The sequence below is a fragment of the Lichenostomus cassidix genome, chromosome 14, assembly GCF_008360975.1.
Source record: "Lichenostomus cassidix isolate B80296 chromosome 14, HeHo_3.0, whole genome shotgun sequence".
Classification (NCBI taxonomy): domain Eukaryota; kingdom Metazoa; phylum Chordata; class Aves; order Passeriformes; family Meliphagidae; genus Lichenostomus; species Lichenostomus cassidix.
In genome coordinates, this window is record NC_139495.1 from 11,939,708 (window position 1) to 11,960,384 (window position 20,677).

The 20,677-nt window shown below is 40.0% G+C and overlaps 1 protein-coding gene across 18 annotated transcripts in view; it reads right to left on the reverse strand.

The window, feature by feature from the left end:
- RBFOX1 (RNA binding fox-1 homolog 1) overlaps nucleotides 1-20,677 on the reverse strand; it is a 1,091,692-nt gene that overhangs the window by 112,232 nt on the left and 958,783 nt on the right. For all 18 annotated transcript variants that reach the window (XM_085074907.1, XM_085074911.1, XM_085074910.1 and 15 more), the window contains one exon: nucleotides 8,570-8,812. In XM_085074907.1, the coding sequence (XP_084931033.1) occupies nucleotides 8,570-8,812 (243 nt within the window). The remainder of the gene's footprint in view (nucleotides 1-8,569; nucleotides 8,813-20,677) is intronic.

Sequence of the window (20,677 nt, forward strand, 5' to 3'; positions counted from 1 at the left end):
AAGCAATTATTTTATATTTGTATACAGAACCCTCCCAATATATTAGGCAAGAAGGTTCTCCTTTAATGACAAAAGTAAGAATCAAGTGTGGCAAGTGTGCAAGCTGGCCAGTGGCTGTGTGGGTTTGGCTGCCCCCAGGGCTGAGCCATGCCAGTCCTGTCTGGTGCCCAGCATGCAGCTCAGAGGGTTTGAGATCTCAGCAGATGTGGCTGGAAGATGCTAGGTGGGAGTTCAGAGCTGATGTTAGTTTTCATCTATTAATCAGCACACTCCACTTTTTGCTTTTGCTGCTTGCTGTAGTCCTTAACCCACAGCCTGACACCTTTTCTCTGCCCTGTCTGTTGGGGAGGTGAGACAGAGTGGCTTTTGTGGCACTTGGAACCCAGACAGGGTCAACTCTCCACACCACATCACAATTTTGTAAAGAATTTGCCATACACATGGAGGATTAATTCAAGACAGAAAAAAACCCCCAAAAAACAGAACAGGTTACTGCCTTATCCCTTCATCTTGAATTTTTACAATTAATTAGTAATTTATTTGTCATTCAGTGTCTAGATCTGTGCAATTTAAAATGACCAGCCAATTCTTGGTGTATCACAGAAAGCCCAAATACAGTGTGGTGTGGTGGAGTATTAGCTCAGTGTAATTCTTTATCCAGCAAAGTCTGAAAAGAACTTCTAACCCTTCCCTGAGTGCACATCTAGTGAATAAGAACATTTTCCTCTGTCTGCTTCTGCCTGCAATGTCTATCTCAGCCTGTCAAGTCACTGGTAGAGCATAAAGCAGCTTCAAACCTACAGATGGATTCACCTGCTTGGGGGTTAAGGCAAGACAGAGGAAATGCCTCTTTACTGTCCTTCTAGCACTGATGGATAGGCAAGTGAAATGTTTCAATCAAGCCACTCTTTCTCACTGACCCTAGAAAGGAACACATTAAGCAGGGAGAAGTGGTAAGCAAGCCCACACATGAGTAACATTTAATTAAAGTAATTCTGTGGGTGGTTGGGTGTGTGGGAAAGCTGAAGAGAGAGATGTGTGGGAGAGGAATGGAAACTTGAGAGTATAAACAGGATTTTTTAAAAAAAGTATTTTCAGGGTTGGGGGATAATAATCCACTAAGCCATTCTTAGGTGAGACCCACGTGTGGTCATGCAGACAGTAAGTTTAGCTCTAGGCACAGACTGTCCCATGAATAGAAATTCAATCTTATGATTTAAGCAAGGAGAGAGGAAGCCTCTCTGTATGATCTCCACAGCTTTTAGCAACAAACTTTGTCACCTCTGCAACCACCTGTGCCACCTGAGCATTCTGACCTCTCTAACAGAGAGCCAGGGGAAGGACTTTGCTGGAAAACCAAGAAGTTACAAACACATTCCCATGGCACTGCACAAGGCACTCCAGGCAATACACAAGTTTCTATTGCAATTTCCAAGAGCTGGTGAATGGAGGAATTGACAATTTCTGATAAAGTTGCAAGCCATTAACTAGCATTTGCATGTCAATTACAGGAGAACAGAAAACATCATTGGTCTTACCTAACCTAACTCAGCCACTCATGCATTTAGTGAAAATGAGCTAATTTTCACCAAATAAAAAAAAAAAAGCCAAACCCATCAGGATCAATTTTAATTACCATGTTGTAAGGTGAAGCAATGATGCAGAAGGTCAAATATACAGGAAGTTGAAATTGGCATTTTCATCACACCAAGATCCCCTTTGAAATTTATGCTCAGGGTATTCAGCAAAATATACAACAATGGCTTTTCTTGATACTTATGAACCCAAAGCACAGGCAAAGCATTTGCTTGCCATGGCTACTTAGACTGCACAGAGAGAAGGAAAAGTCAATAATGTAACACCTAAAATAATTGGCATGGAGAAGTAAAGAGCCCAAGAGACAATACAAAGTACAAGAAAACTTCAAAAACCAATATTAACTGGGCTCTTTCAGGAACAAGCAGGAAGAAAATCTTAAATTGTTTAATTGGTCAATTAAACTTGACAGATTAGAAATTAATTGGTAGTGCTTTCTAGAAGAAACTTTTCAAGTAGCAGTAATATGACCATCTCTGGCTGACTGTGATTGGAAAGACCTCTGCAACATTTTGTGCTTCAGATCTGCCTTAGAGCTGGCTGGAATTACCTGCTGAAGTGATCTAAGAACTGTTATTCTGCTCTATGATGAGCATTTAGAAGGGTGGCATTCAGCTAATTTATTTGAGCAAACATGACTAAAGATGACAGAGCATAATTGCTCTTATTATCCTTGGTCAGTGGGTTGAGTTTGGTTTTTTTGTTTGTTTGTTTTGTAGAGGAGTTTCAGCTTTAAGCTTTCACCAAGTTCAAGCACACAAAAATCAGGGAAGGAAGTTAAAATCATAATATCTAAAAAAATCCCAAAACTAAAAAAACTGAAAAAAAACCCCCAAGAACAATCATTTTTCTGTCTTCTATTTCAACATTATATTTTCAACCTTTTCCTGCTATGAGAACCAAAAGGTAAAAGAAACTGAGGTGATATCTAAATCACAAAGCTGAGCCCCTGAGATCCCAGAAGAGCCCCAGACAAATGCTGTGCAGCCAGCTGGCAGGGTGAGGCTGCTGTCCTCACCACATTCCCACTCCCACACCACAAAGCCCAAGTTCACTCAGCAGCACAGCACGGAGAGGGTGGTTATTTACCTCCTTCCCAGCCAAAACAACTAAACACAAACAGGCACTCCACACACAGTCAGTGTCAGGCTCTGTGTATCCTGCAGGAGAAGCTATTTTGGAGCTGGCACTGCACAGAGGGCTGGAGGGAGCAGTGTGCTGTGCTACTCCTCAGCAGGAGCAAGGAGCACCCGTGGGGCTCCCAGCAGCAATCATGCTGTGATCAGCAGTCATTACCGTGCCTCAGCAGCCCAGCACAGCACCGTGCTATCTATTTGGGATGTCAGCTTTGATCTCTTCACTGTGGAGCAAGAGCTGGACTGGGTTCCTTGCTTCTGCAGCTCTGAAGCACTCAGGGTCTCGAAATAAGCTCCTTGAAATATTTCCTTCAAGTAGCAGTTGGGACCAGATCTAATAGGTAGTATAAATGAAATAGCACACCATGCTGATACAATAGCCTGCGCCAGCAGGGTATGATTTAGATGAATAAACACTGCTGTAAGAGTTGTCAAAGCATTATCAGCTATCTAGCATACTGGTGGCAAACATCTACAGACAAAAATATGGGATTGAAATAGAATAAAAACTGGGTCGTTGATACCAGTTGGCAATAAAAAGTGCCCATGGGGAAATCTGACTTGCAAGACAGCTGCTTTGTGGTGAAAATTGCAGTTCCTTTGCAGGGGGAGCAGAGTGCCACTTGTCAGAGAAAGGACTGGTGTGGTTATCTGCCCTGCATCTCCTGAGGAGATGAACCAAGGGAGAAAAAAACGAAACTAGAGGAGGGAAATCACTTATACCAATAACTTACATAAAGGACAGAGCGGGATAAAGAGCTAATAAAAACCAGAAATATGCTGCAGAAAACTGTAGTAATAATCTACTCACCTGCAGGCTTAGACATTGCTCTAAAGGACTTTGTTATAAATACTTTCTACTCTCAGCTTTCTTACCCAAATTAATAAGCACAACACAGTAATTGGTACCCTAACCCCCCCAAAAATATCCACAAAGGTTGTACATGTTTCTCTTCCCCAAAACAACTATGTTCAACATGATAAACAATTTTGCAGTCCAGAGCATCACTAAGCCCTCACAAATCCTCAGATGAAGAGGTGGCCTCTGCAGTGAGACTGAAAAAGGCACAAACCTGGATAAATTAACACCAAGAAAAGAAAACATCAAACTTACAGACCATTAGATTACAAAGAATGTACAACATTTCAAGGTACAGCAGGGCAGCTCGAACAACAGAAATAATATCTAATATATCAACTATTTTCACATGGAAGTACCAAATTCAGGGGATGCCAGAGGAGGAATTTTGGTAGTAAGCAAGCTGAAATTTTGTTCTAACAGTGAAGTTAGGTGGAAAATACATTATCTTCACAGAGAGAACCCACACCTCTGCACTGCACATCTACAGGACTTGAAGAGAACTGCAGCCAAGAACTCCCATCCAAACACACAATTTATCACACAACTTTTTGGCTTCTGAAGCCTGGTGAAATCTCAGTCCAGAACAGAAAGGCTGCACAATGACCTCAAGTTTTATGCAAAACTAGAATCAAGTTGAGAGCAGCACATTTTCTGTACATACACATAAAACACAGAGCATTACTGCAACCTGAGCTCTTACCACACCATCCCAGTCCCTCCCATTAGCAGTATAATATACTTACAACAGGAAACACCAGAGAAACATTTACTTTACCATTCCCTGCTCCCTTACACATGCCCAGCTAATGCCCTTGTTGTTTACATACACATCTCCTGCTGTCATCAACAGAAATTGTGCAGGAAAACCTCAGGCAAAAACAGAACAAGTTTTACACAGAACTGTTTACATGCAATAAGTTTGCATCTAAATATGTATCCAGGTAAAAGGTGACTTCATAAAATGATTAAATGTCTTACTTAAAAATACTTTAATACACACAACTGTTTAATGTAACACTCTAAACCACTCTGAAAAATTATCAGAGATTTTACTTTTAGCCTAACATTGTAACACACTTTTCATTGATCCAACCTTCTAGGAAGAAGCCATTTACTATTTTTGTTAATGCCTTAAAGCATGTTTGATGCTATGCAACTCCAAAAGTCCACCAGCACTTAAATAACCCACTGCTGGTGCATTATTGATTTTGCATATACTCAGATGCACTTCTTCCTTGCTCAAAGTTGACTAACACATGGATCCAAAAAGATGAAAACCACATCGCTCAGACAAGACTCAAAGTAACTTTCAATAGTATTTTATTAGCTACAGAGGATTTTATATTATTTCAGCAGAGTCATCCTGTCCTTAATCCTTTACTGCCTTTCATTCTGTACCTCTTCTCCTGTTTCACAGCACCAAAATACAGAGTTAGCAATCCCTGCACACACAATCGAAGAATCTCACGTTGCAGCACTTACTCTGACAGAATACCATGTTACACTATTTTATCTAAATAGATTAAAACTGGTGACTGAGAAAGACACTTTTTAGAAGTACAGGAGCATGTCCAAGAGTACGTGAAGTACTTTTGAACGTGAATCACAAGAGCACTCTGCACAAAATTGCAAACCTGTAATAAAAACAATGATTGGAATTTTCAGTTTGTGGGAAATGGGGATCCTGGTAGTGGTGCCTCTGCTGAAGTTAAGGATTCAAGAGAAGCTGCACAGAAACTGTTAATTTTTATTATTTGCATCTTGATTGGGGTTTAGGTGGCACCAGACCCAGTGTGAGCTCCAGCTTCAGGGTATGATTCCTTCAGACAAGAAGGAAAACTGGGACATTCAGAGAAAACCTGGGATGTACCTCGCCTTGGCATGGACAGTCCTTCATGGAGGAGATTAAGTCACTTCTGGTAGTGATTCTACAAATTAGATAATTGCACTGCAGTTACTTAAATTCACATTTCACAATTTTAAGATGCATTTTTAGTGGTGTATCCAGTTTCATGTGTACATAAATTTGTGCCTAAGAAAATTCAAAAGCTGGTCTTGCCTCCAACAGCTGGTCTGATCCACATTAATCACAGCAGTATTCTTTTGTGAATGATTGGCCAATTGATTATTCTTCTTTCAAATGCAGGTCATAAACAGCTTGTTGAATGGAAACTAAGTAAAAACATTGGAACCTACCAAACAAATACCACTATGTCCCCACAGCAATTCTACTTAAAACTCTTCCACTGGAAATCAACTATTCTCAAAGCTAGCAGGAACTGGAAAGAAACACAATTTTTTTTCCTTCAACAATAAAGACCACATGGAGTTACAATGTTGACACAGTGCTATTGAAGCTCCATTTCGTAATAAAAACTTATATTATTGAAGCTAGAGAGAGATGTGCACAGCTGGACCGTCATAATGTTACAAAGCTCGTGTCAAATCTGCCTGGATCCACCTGCATGTACCTGTTTAGAAAGTCTCCACTGTTTGCCAAGTGCAATGGCCAATGAGACCCAGAAAAACAGATTTTAAACCTAGGTACCTGTCATCAAATTGTGCTAACAATATTTGTCTGTAAATTTGTAAAACTGACTGGTGAGCAATGTGTTAAATGTCAGTGCAGATCCATAGATAAGCACAATTCTTGGAAACCAGCCTTTTCATTGCACTGTTCTCCAGGGAGGCAGAGCATCAACAACTTTCAACAGAACATTGCAATTTAGAAAAAAAAAATCTTTTTAAAAACCAAACCAAACTAAAACTTTCTCAAATAGACCCTAAAGTCAAAAGGAAGGAAATCTAATTCTTTATAAACAGCATGGGAGCCACTTCAAAATGTTCTGTCCATTCCTCTGCAAGAAAGGAAACCAGAGTGCAAGGAAAGGATCCATAATAAAAAGAGCAAATAACTATACCATATTCCCTGAATATAACAGGTTAGTGGAATTGAAGTGTTATCCTTCAGAGAATGGAAATTCACTCCAAGGGGAAACAGAAGGGAAAAGGTGTCTGACAGGTACAATACAAGTTGGATATTAGGAAGGCAAAAAGCAGATAGCAAAGGACACAGAACCAAATAACAATAAAGCCTATTTGCATATCAGAAGCAGGAAACTTTGCAGGGAATCATTGGATTTGCTAGAGCTGGGATTGAATAGAGCACTTGAAGAAGATAAGGGCACTGCAGACAATCCAAACTAGGTCTTTTCACCAGCCTTTGCTATGGAAAATGTTGGGAAAACACATCCCTGACTTCTCTGATAAAGTGACTGACATTTCTTCAAACTGAAAAATCAAAACAGGGTGAGGAAACAGAATCAATTGAAAGCAATAAATGATGAGGGATGAGCTCCTGTCCCATTCCCATCGACAGGTCTTTTACCATTGATTTTAGCACTGTCAGTATTTTACCTCAGAACTGAACAGAAACCATTTCAAAATATGAAAAGGCTGAGCTGGGCATCACAGTGGATTGTTCAGGGTGCAGCAGTGGTCACAAAAACCAAGCAAAATCACAGAATATAATAAGAACAAGAAAGGGACAGTAGAAAAGACTGTATTTTTAGTCAATATCCAATCTCTTCTGGAGTATCTATTCAGTTTAGGATTCCTGCTCTAAACCAATGACAGTGGTATTTGACAAGAGTTTGACAACAATCAAAAATTATTATGGAAGCAAATTTAAAAAACTGGAAAGAAGCAGGAATTTAACTTCGCAAAGAGATGGATAAGAAGGGACATGGTAGAGCTGCAAAGAATACTACGAGATATAAGCACATAGGATTCTCTTCAATTGAAAACTTTCTCACAGTACTAGAGAAAAGGGCTACTCAGGGCAATAAAAAGTTACCAAGTTAAAAATAAAAGGACCAAAACATTTCACTGCATAAACCACAAAAGTGTGTAATTAATTCACAAGGATATCTCCATGACAATAGCAAGAAATATTCTTCAGTGCTTTTGCCATTGCTTTATTTTCTTCGTCAAACCCACATAAAGAAGTTAGTGGCATGGCAACAAACATAAATTTTCAGAACTCATTGAAGGGAATGTATTTTCCCTTTCCTCTTGCCCTACTGCCTGAAACCTGTTAGGCTGGATGTGTGCCAGGAAGGAAGGGGAGGTAAGCCGAGGCAAGGATGAGCACAGCCAGCAGAGATGTTTAAGCCCTGCCTGTTCTGTGCTCCATCCTGCACATCTAACACAGAGCTTGCTTGATGGCTCAGAAATCTGCCAGCTCCTGGCACTGGATATATTGGGCCCCACTCTAGAATTAAGACAGAAACACTAAACTATCAATGTGTGAAATTTGTGACTTAAATTACAAGGTAGAGCCATCCAAGGAGTCTCTTGCATAATTCATGACACTTCAGAACTTCACATATAAATCAAATAGAAGGAAAGTCTATCATTTCTGCTCTGTTTAGCACAGATCCACACACAACTTGGGTAATGGCTGCACAAACAAGCTCTCTAGAAAATACAGCATTCCAGACACACTCTTCACAATACTAATTCACACAGTAAATTTAGTACAGGATCTTTCAATTAATGCTTTTATTAAAACTACTTGTAAGTGTCAAAACCACAGAGGTCATTAAAAACAATCAAATAAGCCTGGTTTGGGTTTTTTGGTTGCTTTCTTTTCCCCTGCAAATGAGTGTCTACAAACACTCATTTGCAATGTTTTTCCATATTGGACTTAATTAAAATTTGTGCTGTGATTCATGGGCTGGCTATTAATCATTTTGTCAAAAAGGGAACTCCAGGTTCTCCAAAACTCCAACACTTACTAAGAGGCTCCAAAACCAATGAAAACACATTCTCCAAGTTCAACAACAAACTCTGACAGACTCAACCTTAACACGATGACCAAGCCTAACGCAAACGAAGCGCGCTAAATGCGACATAATAAAGATTATTGATAAACACCCAGAGAGCTTTAGAAAGAGCTGTAACCTTGACTTACTGTGGCTGTGCCGGAGACAGTTTGTGCATTTGTGTCAGCTGCACTCTGTTCGGAGTGTGTCTGAGCAGGAGGGTACATGTTTAACGTGTGCTCTGGAACAGTGGTTTGGCCTGTGTAGTCTGGAGCTGGATGCGGATGTGGGGCTGTGTATTCTGCAGGGATACCGTTCTGAGGTGGAGCGAACTGCGCTGAGGCGTAAGGCTGTGCCATTGTGTCAGGAGGTGCTGTAGCTTCCTGATTACCCTGTGAAAATCAAAGGGAAGAAGAAAAAAAAGAATAAAAAAAAAAGGAAGGAACACGGTGTGAGATAAAAGACGCGAAGGTCCTGCGCCCGAAACGCGGAGAGCGATGAGAGCATCCTGCTAAGACTGCTGGCCTGAAAAGGGCACGGCGCTGTGTCTGGAGGAGAATACTCCTTATCTGAATGAAATGCATTTTGCCAACCCTATTAAATATTATTATAATTAGACAAACAAATCTGCAGCTCGCTGGATAATTGTAGACTATTCTTTAACCAGGAAAGGTCAGCGAAATCTGCCTGAACTAATGATGCCTCAACTCTGACAAGGAAGAGGGACAAAGCCAGTTTATTCCCAAGGAGCACAACTTCCAGCACAGAGCTCTGGTAAGATTAGCCCCCCCAGAACAAAATATATGCAGGGCAGGATTTTGGTGCAGACTGTTAACATACACTAAAAACACTTATACAAAATTATGCCCTGAGATATTCAGAATACTTTGAGGTAACTGCATGCCACAAATGTAAAATAATAATGAGATCTTGTCAGAATATTAAATATTTGAATCTAAAAATGCATCGGTTCAAAAACTTTAATAACATAAATGAAAAATTCTATTTCCAAAGAAATAGATTCAAGAACTTTAAAGGTTTAACATTTGAAGACAACAGTATTTCATTTCCATATCACGATACGCCTATAGCATTAAAAACACATCCTCATGTCCTTATAGACAAACCCATATTTCCATTTGACATAATAGAGACTAGCCAAGCCTGCTAATTTATTAATTAGAAAACTTCTGACTAAATGCTTTGCTCACACCAAACAGCAATAAGTCTAGGGGAGGCAATGCACATAATAATCTTTCTGAACCTATATTAAAAATGACCAAAACCTGATTTTGCCTGAGACAACATTAGAGGCCATTGGTGCAGGGACTACCCCAACCTCAGAGGAACTAATTTACAAGATAAAATTATCCCTCTAAACAGCAAGCAATGTAAAAATGTGCATTTAAGTTAAAATTTAATTACCTTTTCAACTACTCCATCATTCTCCCACTAAAACACATAGAAGTACCTGTGCAAGACTATTGCAGAGATTTGATTTGTACTCATCAGTCCTTGATTTCCTAATTTTAAGACTAGATGAATAAAAGACCTTCTTTTGCACTTTGTACTTATGGGCATTTCCAGCCAATTTCAACTAATTCAAACATCAGTTCTCTGACCTGAACTCATCCTAAACTCAAGAGCTTTTAAGAATTTGCACAGGAGTAAGTCTTGGCACTTGACAGGCTGAAAAGAGAAAACTGAATTTTCCTTTGTAAAAGGCATTCAGTGGGTCCTAAAAAATTAGAACTTTATATCAGCAATCAAACCCTCTCTAATTGTGATCCCATCTTTGCTGCTGGTTGAGTGCATGGCCTTGAGCAAGTGCTTTCCATTGCTGTGTTCATCCATCTTTAGCATGAAATCAGTGTCATTTACTGACTTCACAGGGTTAAGTCACTAAGTTTTGTTTGCATCTCTACAATCCTTACAAGGTTAATGCTGGCCTCAAACTGGCCCTGTTAAGTTTCTGTGGAGTTTAAAAACTCTTATAAATGTGTACTTTTACCCTCTAATATTAAAATGGTAAAGTTCCTTTCTTACTTCTTTTACCTAACATTTTCACTACTAAAGAAAAAAAGAAAACAATAGAAAAAAACCAGATGAAGCAAAGCCCAGGAATGGCTGGATTACACCAGAGACATTCATTAAAGGTTAAAGAAGTATTTTTAAAACTTGTGTGGGAGGCAGCCGACCTTACAGTTTTTTAATCAGCTGTTTCAGGAGGGACTTGAGCAAGGGCTAAGGATGAACAAAAGCAAATCCAGGTTCTGCCTAGATAAGCATTTTCCCTGTGCTGCCTTTGAAGCCCAGGAGCTGGGCAGCGCTGGTCCTGAAGCTATTCCTTCCTGTCAGGTGCTAAAGGTGGCATTAGAGTCAGCAGCTGGTAAAAAGAGCAGCAATGGCAGCAGAGGCACCAAGGGCTGCAGTCCAGGTGCATCGAGCTAAAGGGTTTTGTACACCTCCAGTCCTAAAGCAGATGTTGCTGAGACCCCCACTGTTTCTCATTAACCTCAACAGCAGCTCCATGAGGGCCCTAATTAATATTCAAAGCATCCACACCTAGGGCTAATTACAGCTCATATTTAATTAAGAGGGTTGAACTTTTCTATTATTTTTACCAGCAGCTCCAAACTTTTTAGATTTACCATGAAATGGCAAACTGCACTGGCTATTTCAGAACCTCCACAAAGCTGAGACTCTCCTGCCTCTTTCATTAGACTTGTTCAGCTCAAGTCTGGCTCACTTATTTATAACCCAGACTCCATTAATAAATAAACAGTGAAGGGTCAGGGATTTGTCTTTTTTTTTTTACTAACTTGTACCTATTCAGAGATTTACAGCCTTGCCAATAAAGAAACCAACCCCACTATGCTTAGAGCAGAAAACTGACACAGGAGATTGTCAGTGCAGGCTCTGCAGGTTCATTAAGTTGGTTGGAGGACAAGGGACATTAAGAAAATTAAACTTGCACGTGCTACTGCAGGCCCTCAGTTTAAAATGATAGTGACAATAAAACTGAGATGTTCATCCCTTAAAATAAGTGACTACTGAAGCCTTTCCTAACCTTTAAAATTAGTGTGAATTTATTATTCATAAATACTTGAAAAGATACGGTATTACAATTTAATATAAAAGCATTTATGTATAAACAAATTCTTTATTTTTACTAGGCTAATAATAGCCAAAACTCATTGTTCAAAATATTAATTTATATAAAGAACAATGAAGTGTCAACTATCACACGTGTGGTTGATGGAAACCCCAGACTACACAACTGTTTGATACACTTGAATAGATTTAAAAACCAAAATATTCTTTACACAGAATCACCTAAAATGTTCCTATACTGTGCTTTTTGAAATACAGTGAACTGAAAGGGATAAAAGAAATAGTTCTAATGCATTAAGCTGAAAATATGAAATGGCCCTAAAAGCAATAGGAAATATTGATCCTAAATTAACCTATGAACTCAGGAATTAGAGTAATTTCAGAGCTGTGTATGACAGTAGACAGGCAGCAGCTAATACCACCTAGGCAGGAGAGGCTAAGCAGAAGTTGTCCCTTCAGAGTCAGTTCCAAGTACCTTTAAGATTAAATGACCCCTTAATGCTCACTCGGTGCATGGTTTTAAAAAAAGGGGTTGTTGGCAACAGCAAGAAGAACAAAGGATGGCAGACAGTCAGGCTCTGCTAAATGTTCTGGCCTGAGTCTTAATGAAAACCACATTTCAACTGAAAAATATGCTTTACGTGGCAGTGTATAAAATCAAATTTATTGCTTTCTGGTTAGACGTTGAACTCTAAAGAACCAAAAAAAAAAAAAAAAATTCCAATGCTGTAGGTAGGTGAAGGTTCTCCTATTCCATCCCTATTACTCCATTCGAAGAAAAACTTAGAATTTAAACTCCTCCTAGGATCTCAGATGCCTTTTCAGCATCTCCTGCTCTGAAAGGATTTCGTAATTAAGAAATGTGTAAAAAGTGTCAAAACATAATAAAGCAAGCTTGTTATGTTTGTACACAAAGGAGAGAGCGCAGAAAACAACATTTCTTATGCAGTGTTCCTTTTCTTAAAAACACATTTGCAGCATAAAAATGTATTCAATGAAAACCTTTCTGCTTGCCTGCATTTTGAAGTCGAACTCACAGTTTATTGTTTGTTTTGCTCTATTTTCCGTTTGTTTCTTTGGCAAGAGATATTTCACATTTCGAGAAAGCCTCCTGTACTGTAGTTAAATGAGCCAAACTGCATCGGATCCTCAGGGCACAGAAACAAAGAAGAAAAATGCAACATGTCCCTGCAAACCTGCTGGTTCTAAGCCCGGCTCAGTTCCATTTGTCAAGCACATGATCCCCCTAGCCTGCCCTCCTTCAGACCTAACAAAACACGGATTACAAGTCTTGCACGCAGTGCTGCTGCTGGTTAGAAGAACTGCCCTGGCTCGACTAAGAAAAGAAGAGTTTGGAGTGAAAAGAAAAGTGCAAATACCTGCTGTACCATGCTGCTGCCTTTATTCTCCACACAGCCAGCAGCTGCTCTGGTCCCAGGCCATGCAGCATCTGCCCAGGGCGAGCATCCCTGCTGGCTGAGGGTGTGAGTGGGAAGGGTTGGGTGGTGCAGGAGGGGAGCTGAGCAGGGCTTGCTGACCTCCCTCCCAACATCTGCCTGCTCCCAAAACCTGATCCAGATGGGGTTTGCCCCATCAATCACAGCAGGCCACTCCTCTGGCTCCTGCGCTGCTCGCGGAGTGCACTGCTGAGCAGATGATTGCACGGAGAAGGAGAAGAAAACACAGCTTGACTGCATTAATGGCTGTTTAAAAACCATTGGAAATGCTACTATGGAAGTTGCCGGAAGCTGAGCGTTTTTGTTTGAAAATTAACGCTGCTCTGTTCACAGTTCCAAAAGACCCCAAACTTCCAGGGCTCTGGCTGTGTGATGTCCAGTTACACGTGTGCATTTCCATGGGATTAATTCCTCCTCCACGTGGCAGAGTTAATTCCAATGAGGTTCCTATTTTCAAACTGCTGAACGCCAGGAGTAAACCGGCGATATTGAGCTAGCCTGGTTCGGATTAAATGTGCTTTATCCTTCCATTCAAATGAAATATTGTTTCCTTTTTTGTTTCATTTCATGACATCCCTCTTGCTTAGCAGGGGAAATATTTCAGAAATGCTTCCAAGGTTTAGTTCTGTGAAGCACTTTAAGCAACCTAATGCTTCACTGTTAAAGGAACTGTCCTAGATGCTCTAGAGATAGTTTCAAAATGATTGAACTTCTATCTAAAGAAATAAAGAAAAGAATAAAAACACCAACCTAAAGAGATCCAGACAGCCCCAAAGAATACACATTTATTGCCACTCTGTTGCAGACTGCCTACAGGGTTCAGAAGCAGGGCAGACACGTAACCCTGGAATTATTCTAACAAACCTTCCAGTTCTGGAGAGGGGCAGAGCAACAAACATTCATCAATTCATCATTAAACTTATATTCCAGCTGAAATCTATTGGAATTCTTTAAAGTGGCAATGTAATTCTTCCAGATTTGTTGCTGGCACTCCCCAAATTAATGATAATAAAAGCAGCCACTTTGGATTTTTCAGAAGGAATCAGACATCCAACCACACCAGACTGATAATCACAACTGACTGACTCTGAGAGCTTTCTCTGTTGTAGCTTAATTATCTGACCAGGCCACTTGACTCGCATCATTTGCTTCTGCAATCACACAAAATGAATTCTCCAGCCACCTCTCTTTTTTGGAAGGTTCAGTACAAAGCCAAATTCAGTGCTCAAAAGAAGAGCTTCCTAAAAAGTAAGAAAGATAGTGCAGAGTAACTTTTTTTCAGGGAGCATAGGGGAAAAGATAACAGTAAGTAAGCAAAAGAGAATTTCTTTACTACCCTAGCAGGAAAGAACCATTTCTTTTCTCCCATTGCAGAGGAGCATTTACTTTTGGTCTTTTTCTCACATAACATACTGTATTCCAATAAAAGTCTGTGCTCTTGCTACTGCTGCATATGTGTTAGATAATGACATGATAACTTTGTATCAGTGCCTGAGGAATGGAACAGACCAGCGACAGAAACATCCCAAAAGCCTGCAAAGGACATTTACTTTCATTTAACACAAAGCAGCAAACAACTTGCCAAAAATATCATCTGAATTCCTGCCAGAATTCAAAACCACACAGCAATACACACAGAGAAAGCCTTTCCTCCAACACCTTCACTATTTCCAGCTGCTGAAACTTTTGACTGCTTTTATGATGCTGTGATTTATTACCAGAGCTTTCCTTATCCTGCACTGCAATTCTTTCTCCTGCTATTCCAACAGCCCGAGTGGACATGACTCTGCCACACTGATTTGTTCTTCCTCCACATTAACACCTAAATCTTTCTTTTTCATTTCAGTTTTCTGCTTCTCCTTCACTTTCTCTGATTCTTAAGGTCTTTTCAACTGCAGCTCAACCTTTTATTCCATCAACCAATATTTCCCTTGGAAAAGATTTTATATCATGTTTTAAAAACATAACTCTCCAAAATTGCCTTAAGATCCATAGAGCAAGACACTCTGAAGAACTCAGGTACATCTACAATGAGAATTGATTTTTAATACATTTTTTTAAAAAGTATAAAAGAAGCTTGTCATTATACACAAGTCAGTATAGGAAACCACACCTCCTTTGTTTTACACCTGTATTAGAGCATACTGAGGGTGATGCAGCATCCTTGTATCCAAATACAGGGAGGGAGGGCAAAAATAAAGGTGCATGAAAAGCAATCTAGAATAGTGGCTTTTAAAGGGGGTAGCAGTCAATGTTTAGAAGCTTAACTGTCAGTCAGTATGAGTTGCACCCCTTGGGCATCAAGACCAGCCCAAAACTGTTGAACATATTCATAAAAGACACACAGGAAGTGTCAGAATGCACATTCCCACATGACAGAGCAGCCATGGGGCTCTGGAGAAGCTCCAGGAGTGGGCTGAGAAGAAGACACACCCAGCAGATGTGCCTGAGAGGTCAGGGCTGGGCTGCCAGGGCAGCTGCAGGGCTGGAGCATGTGACAGAGGTGGAGGGAACTGGTGCAGCATCACCCCAGGAAGGGAGAGCTCAGACAACTTAACTGCATCTTCTTCCACTTGACCAAAGGCTATCGAGACAGAACCTGCAGGTTCAGAGTCACAGAGAAAGGCTCAAGAGCTCAAAGTTGCCCAGAGGTAAATTCTAGTTCGCTCTAAAGAATAAAATAGTGAATATGAGGGAAGTCAAGCACAGGAAAATGCTGCTCAGAAAGGTTGTGGAATCCTGGAGCTTTCAAACCTGAACTCTAAAAGCCCTTAAGCAACATAATTTGTGTAGTTACCCCTGATTTAAAAGGGATGTTGGGATTAGATGGCTTCTGAAGTTCCCTTCCCATCTGAGTCATTCTGTGATTCCATGTGGCTTCAACAGTAGCAGAATAGCTTCAAAATGGATTTTACACTTTTATCCTATTTGATGACTTTCCTCATAAAGGATTTACTGACAAGGAACAGACTAGTTAAAACTTCTAGCTGCTTTCTGTCCTCCAGAAACAATATCCCAGTTCTTTGAGATGTATTTGCAATGTTTCCTGAGAAAAAGCAGTTTACATTTGTTTAATCCACAGCCAGAGCAGTATGGAAGTGGCAATTGTTATAGTGCAGGCAAGACCAGAGGAGTTTCACAAATGACATCATTTAATGCTGTGAACTATGACGCGTTTTCATTTTCTGCCAAATGTTACCATTTTCAGCACATGTAAAAGAACACTGCCTTATATCTCCATAGAAAGGAGTAGTTTTCTCTGCCTTCTGAATGATCTCTACAACAAAAACTACAGCCATGTAGGTTTTCTAATTTTATCTGCAACTCTTCTTCTGAAATAAAATTTATTTCAAAGATTAATTCATCAAAAACCACTGCCACCTTTTAAAGCTTTATTGTAGCAAAGCTAATGTGTCCACTTTCTTATTTTTCTAACAAAGCTGTTTTTCTAACAAGGTGTTTTCTAACAGTTGAAAAGCACTTTTTTTTTAAAATTTAATTTACTGCAACACTGATTGAAGATACGGGACATACCAACCCAGGTGACAAACTGTGCTTCTGCAGCCAACTATGTCTGGTCACAACTCTGCATTTTTGTAAGCCTTTCTTATCCACTGAGACCATTCCTGCCTTGTAACCCACGCACAGCATAAATATTTCCAGTATATGAGTCAAAAAACTTCTCTAAATGACACTTCTTGGTAAAGGATTGAATTCTGCAAAGGTTTGGAGTCTGCAGAGAAAACTGAACAGCATTCAAATCCAGTTGCAGGTATATGGTTTTCAACAGATTGTTTCTAGAAATCTGATAAGATGCTATAACATAGCTAAAATAATTAATTCAAGATTTGTTGTAAGTAGAATTCAACACAGCAGTTACAGTTTACTCTAAAAAAACAGACTGAATTTTTCAGGCGATTGGGACTGGATACAGCTAGTTTTTACAAGTGTCTAAATGGAGCAATTTCATCTAGTTAGCAGTTGTCACCAAGTTATTCCCAATTTAGAGATGCTGCCTCTTGCAGAGTTTCTGTTGGCTTTGGAATGGACTCACCATAAAACAGAGCCATGTATTTACCAGATTTGTTAGCCACAGAAAGTGCTGAACCTACAGCCATGTGCTGAGAAAACATTGCTGAAAGCCATTTGTGCCACTCTGAAATGAGATCACTGCTTCATGCTGACCTAATCAGCGATTGGATGGTGAGAGATGAACCAAATCTCAGGCAGGAGGAGTGAAGTGTGCCACAAGGGTTACACACAGAGAACCAAGAGCACAGAACTGGAGAACTTTGCAGCCCTCTGTGTGCAGCAAAGGGGTGAAGTGGCTGCAGCAAGATGAGCTCCCCAAGCCTGAAGAGCAGCAGCACTCGGTGGAGTCTGAGCTGCCAATGCCACCTCCTTCAACTGGACACTAAGTGACCTCTTTTAACCAAGGGCACAACCTTTCACTGCTCCGGTGGAGCCTCAGAAGAGAAAGAGGACATTTCTCCTCATAATCCCTGCCAGTGAATCATTTCCTGGGGCAGCACCACAAAAACCACAGTTCATCCGTCATGTGTGATCCAAGCCTCAGCATCACAAATGGGAGAGCACTACTTGACTCACCTGAAATGAAACAAGGAACACAATCAGCTAGTGAGGGAAATGAGAATGCGATGCCATAAGCTGCCTTAAGCAGCAAAGCTGACAGAAGATCATCCCAGCTCAGCTATTTGGATACGGGGCTGCTTTGAAAGCCTGAATGAGCTGCGTTAAGTGTCAACAATTCCTGCAAAACTGTGCCAAATGATCAAACACAAGCTGGTTTGGTTTGTTTTGCTTTACTTAAACCAGGTAAATGTAAGAGTTTGATTTATGTGGTAAGCTCCATAAAGACAATGACATGCCTGACTTTGGGAATTTGGAGGAAGACCAGGAAAATCAGTGGTAGAGTTACAAAACCGTGCTTCGGTAAAAGAGACTTTAGTATTTCCAGGGCAATGTTATGAATCCCTAAGGTTTACCCAGGAGAGGAAATGGTCCAAAGTAGCTGCCTGATTCAGATATTGATTAGAAAGAACTTCAGCATGCAGGAACAAACCATTCATTAACAAAGAAGATACTTAGCAGGCCTCCATGGCTATGCAGAAAGTTTCTTAATGAATACAGACACAAAATGTGAGTTTACAAGTGATGGAGTCAAGGCTTGGCAACCAAAGAGAAGCACAGAAGTATCACTCAGGTACTTGAGGGCAAAAATAGCAAGTTTTTTCTTGTCCAGCCTAGCTAAAACTAAGGCACCATTAACCCAAAGACATTAAGGGTGACAGGAAAGGATTTTTCCAGAAAAAAAAAAAAAATAATTTGGACATGAACTATTTAACCACTGCTTTCAGAGAATGCCTATTTCCAGTCTCTTTTAACTTTAAGATTTCCCCCGTTTTGTTATTTACAAAGGAACACCGATGACCTGAGCTGCAATGACCAACCACCACAGCGATGCCGTCTTGTTTAATGCCAGTTTCAGCAGCGCTCATTTCTTTGGCACTGGAATTAAATGATGGAACATGATCGCTGATGTTATTTACTCCTAAGATTAAAATGACAATCAAAATATCATTGGGCACAAGGAACAGACAGATTGGCTTCCTGCCTCAGCCACACTTTGCTGTGCTTGTTTACCACTGGGATCATTTGCATACTTCAGTGGATGTTGATGTTAAGATGCTGCTGTAGCTTTACCAAGGAACTGTTTATCCAACAGTTTATCATCAGCAACCTCAGCCATGGGGCTGAAGGAAGGTAAAGACCTGCTGCACAAGGAGAGAATAAAAGGCAGTAAGATGTGGTTTTGCAAAGAAAAATATATTTCTAAACAGTGCTGAATGTCACAACTGCCCAAAATCAAACAAAGACCTATTAAGAGTGTGTTACAATACATCTCCAGTTATGAAGAAAATTAACAAAATTGATTAATTGGTTCCTATTGCAAAGGAAATACTTTCCCTGACTATAATGACTGGTAAGTTCTATGTTGTTAAATCTCTAAAAAACTTCTATTACTCTGAAAGGAATAGCCAGTTGATCCCTGTATTTTCATTTCCGTATCTACAGAATATGGACTAAAACTCATCTCAAATCTGTGAATCTGTATGGCTGCTCCCTGATCATCATTTTCGGAAATTTATTTTACTACTGGACCTTCTTCACAAGACTGAACATATTCATATGGTAGTAAATCTTGCTGCAAAGCTGGTCTCTGCCTATGCTACAGGTGCTTAACCCAGCCTTAAAACCATTGCTTTGAGCAATAGATTATTTTAAAAAAAAATATATTGTGAGACTGGATGAAAATTACCTTTCCTGGTGTACAGTTTTATTTTGTGCCTGTCTGTGAAAGGAAGGGCTGGTGGAAGGAAAGGTCTTTCCAAAACTAAAATAGCACTGAGAAAAACTCTGGCATGTTGACCAGAAGCATATGGCTAATCTACAGCAACCACATCCAACAGCGATGTGTTTGCACAGCGCAGGGCCTGGACAGCAGCCACAGCATCCCAACTCCAGAATTAGTGAAAATACACACACCACTTCTGGGAGAGAAAAGTTACAGCCTGGAAACTGTTTATAATCAATGTGAACTGGCTGGCTTTTATAGGAGAACATTAGATTAAATAAGATACCAAAAATACTGAAGCGGTTCTGCGTTCGCTGAGTGCGCAGCCAGTGAGATGGAGAATACAGCAAATGCGTTTGTATTTTAGCTGCAGAAGAAATTCAGATTAGATGCTGCTACACAGGAATTGATAGCGAGTAGGTATTCAATCAGAAAAGTGGTTTTCTTTTAAATATTACAATCACATGGTACAGTACATCACTCGTGTCAAGTTAAATTTAATCATATCAGCGTACTTAAAGGAAAAAACTTGAATACCTACTCATATAGCCATGCCAAGAGGGATTATATGAGACTTTATTAAGGCTTTCCCTTTTATTTAATATTCTGATATCTGTATAGAACAATTTTGGGATGTATTATACCCTCAAACTAATCTATTCCATTGTCATTTTAATGCACAGCAAATATGCCTGAACTCATGGTGACAGTATTGTGTGTCCTGTCAATTCCTGACTTTCTTCTCCAGTTCAACATGGCATCTTCCTTGGAACAGCAAAAGGCATAATGAGTGTTGCTAATTTCCCTGAGAGTAAAGCAATATCATCATATGTTTTTAAATGTGTTAAGAACATGTTTAAAAAGAAACAATAATGTGCTCACTAAAGCTTGCTGATTTTTGTCAGCTTTAGAATCAGGGATGTGAAGGACTGTGCTCTGGAAAAGGTGTTTGAGCAATGCAATGCACAAACTGGGTGAGTTTTTACTGAAATGCACTTTTTCTACATATGTTTAATGGCTTATCTGAACAGCGAAAAATTATGTCTACGTAATCCATCAGAAAAAAAGCAGTTTTCGGCTGCCTGACACTAAATGCAACAAAAACTTTGAAACATGAATTTAATTCTGGGAAAGCAGTCGAAACTGGTAAGTGTCACATATGTCAGGCATGCACTTAGGCAGGCTCAGTCCACCTCAGAGGACATGAACACTGCATGGACAGAATTCAGGATCCAAAATAGGGACTTTATAAAAGGCACAATCCACCTCTACAAATGTACTGAGCCTATTTTGCTAAGCCTCGTAGTGAG